This window comes from Sprattus sprattus (assembly GCF_963457725.1).
Source record: "Sprattus sprattus genome assembly, chromosome: 4".
NCBI lineage: Eukaryota > Metazoa > Chordata > Actinopteri > Clupeiformes > Clupeidae > Sprattus > Sprattus sprattus.
The window spans coordinates 35,185,018-35,189,949 of NC_137923.1; the positions used below are offsets into that span (position 1 = coordinate 35,185,018).

Sequence of the window (4,932 nt, forward strand, 5' to 3'; positions counted from 1 at the left end):
CATACATGACCCTCTGTCTTCTTTGTATATCTATCGTATTTCCATTGTGTATCTTCTCATCATTTCTTTGCCTTTTCTTGAGTAATAACTTGAGCTCATATCCTGGCTCTCCTCCTGCCACATATTAAAACACATTCATATACTTTACTTGTGTCATAAGGTTAGAACATACCTTGTTGTTGGAGATAGAGGAGCAACCGCTGTAAATGTTAAAGAAAGAAAGCCACTGTGGCACCACACATCCGAGTGACACAGAGAGGTTGCCATCAGAGTATGTCCTTTCCCCAAATATCAGTGAAAATGTAATAAGGCTCAAACCAATGCTGTTGCGTTGGAAGAGCTTGGACTCACAGTGAGTTAATTTGATTAACTTTAACTTTGTAGTCTTATTTCCTGTTTTCCTGTGTGTTAAGATGTCTGCCAAAGGCTTTGATGTGGAATAAACTCTTTCCCACTCTCCCCCTCTCACACACATGCATTGTCTCTCTTTCCCATCAGTGTCATGGATCCCTCTTTCTCCAACTCCTCGTTCCCTCCGCTCTCCTCCACCTCAGCCTCCTCCCCTGAGCTCTACTGCCCACTGCTGCAGAGAATGCGCCTTCATCGCCCCAACAACAACACGCAGGCCACGCAGGTGCTGGTCTGCATCCACGGGCTGGTGTCCTGCCTGGGCATCCTGGAGAACGCGCTGGTGCTGTGGGTGCTGGGAGTACGGCTGCGCCGAAAGACTGTGGCGGCCGTCTGGATGCTGAACCTGGCCCTGTCCGACTTCCTGGCTACACTCACGCTGCCGCTCTTCACCCACTACCTGCACGTGAACCACAGCTGGGAGCTGGGTGCACCTCTCTGCTCGGCCCAGGCTTCTGTCTTTTTCCTCAACATGTTCGTGTCGGCCTTCCTGCTGGCCGCCATCTCCCTAGACCGATGCCTGCTGGTGACGCGGCCCGTGTGGAGCCAGAACCACCGTTCGGTGGCAGCTGCCTGGAAGGTGTGTGCCGTTGGCTGGCTGTGGGCGGCTGCTAATGCTTTCCCTTACTTCCTGTTCCGCTCCGTCACGCCCAAGGTAGACGGCGGCTGGTTCTGCTACCACAACTTCGCGCTGTACTCCTCGCAGGCAGGGCTGCAGCGGGACTGCCGGGTGCGGCAGGCGGCCACTGCTGTCTCCAAGACACTGCTGGCTTTTGTTGCACCACTTGTGATCATTGCGGGCAGCTACGTGTACTGCGGCCTCAGCCTACGGGCACGGCGCCGGCAGAGGGAGATCAGCTGCATGGGCCTGGCGGGCAGAGGTACCTCCGTGCGCCTCTCCCGTGGGTTCACCAAGATGGTGGCCTCCGTCATTGCCGTCTTCTTCCTGTGCTGGGTGCCCTACCACGCCTTCTGCCTGCTGGAGGTGGCTGCCCAGTACCATCCCAAGCGCTTTGCCCTGCTGGTGGAGGCGGGCCTGCCCCTGGCCACCACCTTTGCCTTCCTCAACCCGGTGCTCAACCCGGTGCTGTACGCCTTCAGCTGCCCACACTTCTGCACGCGTGTCCGGCAGAGCCTGTCGGCGTTGATGGAGGGCCTGGTGGAGGAGGGGGGCCCTGTGTCTGTGGCCGGGAGCCTGGTAAGGATGAGGACTGGCAGAGCAGGAGGGGGGGGCTCCAGCATCTCCTTGCCCAACTCTCCCACCTCCCCTAGCACCCCTGGCCTGTCCAGACTCAACCTCTCCCCTCAGGACTCAGGCAACGGGCGCATCTTCAAAAGGTGCCCTACAGTGGACACCCACCTAGCCTGCTCATCAGCTTCACCTCCCCCACCACAGCCAAGGTCTGCGCCTCTCCACAGCTGGCCAGCTCAGAGCACCCACCCTCTTACACCAGCACAGTGACGACTCAATCCATTATGGAGGGGACGTCTACAGACTCTTCAGGAGACAAAACCCCCGCACATCAGCTCTGCCTTCAATACAATCATTCCGGCTCTGCTACAGGAAAAGCTTCTCCGGCTGAGTGTGCCTGACTCCACCTGCAGGTTTCTGTCTGACCGGAGGCAGCACGTGAGGCTGGGAAAACTGTCTCTGACCCCCGGACCATCAGCACCGGTTACCTTCAAGGCTGCGTTCTTTCCCCTCTACTTTTCTCCCCATACACCAACAGCTGCACCTCCAGTCACCAGTCCGTCAAGCTCCTCAAGTTCGCCGACAACACCACCCTCATTGGGCTCACCTCTGGTGGGGATGAGTCTGCCTACAGGTGGGAGATTGATCATCTGGTAACCTGGTGTGGACAGAACAACCTTGAGCTCAACGCTCTTAAAACATCTGCCATCTCTCCAGGACCTGTATGCATCCAGGACCCTGAGGCGTGCAGGGAAGATTATGGCCGACCCCTCCCACCCTGGACACAAACTCCTTGTGCGTTCCTCTCCGGCAGAAGGTAGCGGTCCATCCATCAGGATCAAGACCTCACGCCACCAGATCAGCTTCTTCCCGCCTGCGGTTGGCCTCATCAACTAGGCCCGGGACCCCCGCCCCCCAACACAGACTCTTATCCTGAACTCTTAATTGCACACTCCTGCATAGACTGCAGAGCTCTTTTATGTTCCCCTAACATATTCTGTAAATTTTTAAATACATTTTATATATTGGTTTTCCTATGTTTGAAAAATTACTTAACATGTGTATTGTTTATTGTGGAAGTTTATTGTTTGTACCAATGTACCACAGAAAATATCTGGTAGGTGTAAACCTACTTTGCAGTAAAAACCTCTGATTCTAATTCTGATTCTGATTAAAAAGTTAACTTTTATGAGGAGAGAGGAGAGAGATGCAGCCTGAACAAATACCTAAGTATCTCTTAAGTTCCTGTCAAGTACCTTTCTGAAGATTTTTGTCAAATTTAGGGTCAGTTGAAATATCAGAGGCAAGGTTTTTCATAACTATTTTATTTATTTGAATAACACCATACAAGGGTTAAATGTACTTGCCTCACAACCTAATACATAACAGAATAAGATATAATTATCTGACCTTGAACTAGCTTTCTTCACACACAAAACGCATGCACACATACTCACTCAGTCACAAACTGTCACTATTGTACGCACAGCCCTGTGGGATTACAACTGAGGTTGTTGTAATTTAGAGGGAAGATCCAGGGTGAAAAATCCCTAATCCTTTTCAGACCCACATTTCTTTCTCTTATGTCAAGATTGTCTGACCTCTCCATCCCACCCTAGTCACCACCATCCCGGACACACACACACACACCAGACACACACACACACACACACACACACACACACACACACACACACACACACACACACACACACACACACACACACACTTACACACACATGCACATTTACAAACAACTTCATTGGAGGATTAAAACAGGTGCCATATTACACTAAGGTCATGGTTTCCACGGAAATACCCCACGGTAAATTCCCATAATCTCTCCTTGAGTCTCCCATCCATACCGTTGCAAAATACAGTCATGGACAAACTGTAAGACCACTCAAGGCATAAATGTATTTTACGCAGTTATTGCATCAGAAATTAAATCGATTGCATGAGATTGAGTTGTTCTGACATCGGCCTATTGTAGTCACGTTTCAATCACTTTTCAATCGATATTGTAGTCACTTTTCACTTTGTGTGTGTGTGTGAGTGTGTTTGTGTGTGTTTGTGTGTGTGTGTGTGTGTGTCTGTTTGTGAGTGTTTTTGTGTGCATGTGTGTATGACACAGAGAGAGTTGTTGAGCAACTGTCCATGAGAGTGAGACATCGAAGGACAGACCAGTAAATTGAATCACTGGACGTGCTTTATAGAAAGGGGTTAATGCAGGGCATTACTCATACAGCAGATGCTTCAGCATGGAATTAGAGAGAGTGAGTGCGTCACACAGCTACGACTCGCCACCACACACACTCCCCTCCTGGCTGTGTGTGTCAGACACCACTCAGGGTAGAACTGAAATAAGTCAAAATGAAGTTGCTAGATGCTCTGCTGTCTTTACCCCCTTCAGGGATTAGACATGAATTGATTGTAAAACTGATTTTGAAATTCCTACTCAATGCCTACATTACCCAGATCAGTAGACCATGTGAACTTAATTGCAGATATTTTTGCATTGTTTAGATACAAAATGCATTCAATGACCAGTTCTTCTGAAATTCACAGATACCTGTCTCAGTCAATGTTCACCACAGAAGAACTCTGTGCAACTACAGCATTTTTTGTAGACATTTTGATACTCTGCTCAAAACAGTTTACTTTCAGGTCAAAAACAGACACATTTAAGATGGAAAGATGCTGTATTTTAAAAGACAAATGAAATTATACACTTGAAATTAGACAGGTTATTCTGCAATTTTTGCTGAAAATGTTTTCAGTTTTCTGCTTTGTTTTGTTTGTTTGCAGCCTGGTTGCCAACTTAACAAAAGGGGTGCAGTTATGAAAGAAGAACAAAGATGTAGATAGACGTCCCACTGTTACTGCTGTATGTGTGTCATGGGCAATGAGATTAAGTGACACAAAAACACAACAAAGGTCTGGTTCATCCTAAATGACTTACAATATCATCTTGCATAGCCCAGGAATTGGATCAAGGTCAGCTACTTGTTAGACGACAACCCTAACCACTGTCCCACTGACACCATTGAGAAATGTTCCACTGACACCATTGAGCACATGTAACACTGACACCATTGAGCACATGTAACACTGACACCATTGAGCACATGTAACACTGACACCACTGAGCGCATGTAACACTGACACCATTGAGCGCATGTAACACTGACACCATTGAGCACATGTAACACTGACACCATTGAGCGCATGTAACACTGACACCATTGAGCACATGTAACACTGACACCATTGAGCACATGTAACACTGACACCATTGAGCACATGTAACACTGACACCATTGAGCACATGT

The 4,932-nt window shown here is 48.7% G+C and overlaps 1 protein-coding gene across 1 annotated transcript; it reads left to right on the forward strand.

Moving 5' to 3' along the window:
• Positions 1-502: 502 nt before the first annotated feature.
• Positions 503-2,497, forward strand: LOC308363480 (prostaglandin D2 receptor 2; the record flags this gene model as incomplete). The annotated part of the gene is made up of 3 exons (XM_080836287.1): positions 503-1,746; positions 2,014-2,174; positions 2,415-2,497. The coding sequence occupies 3 exons, from the start codon at positions 503-505 to the stop codon at positions 2,495-2,497; spliced, it is 1,488 nt and encodes a 495-aa protein (XP_080692413.1).
• Between the last annotated feature and the right edge of the window lie 2,435 nt (positions 2,498-4,932).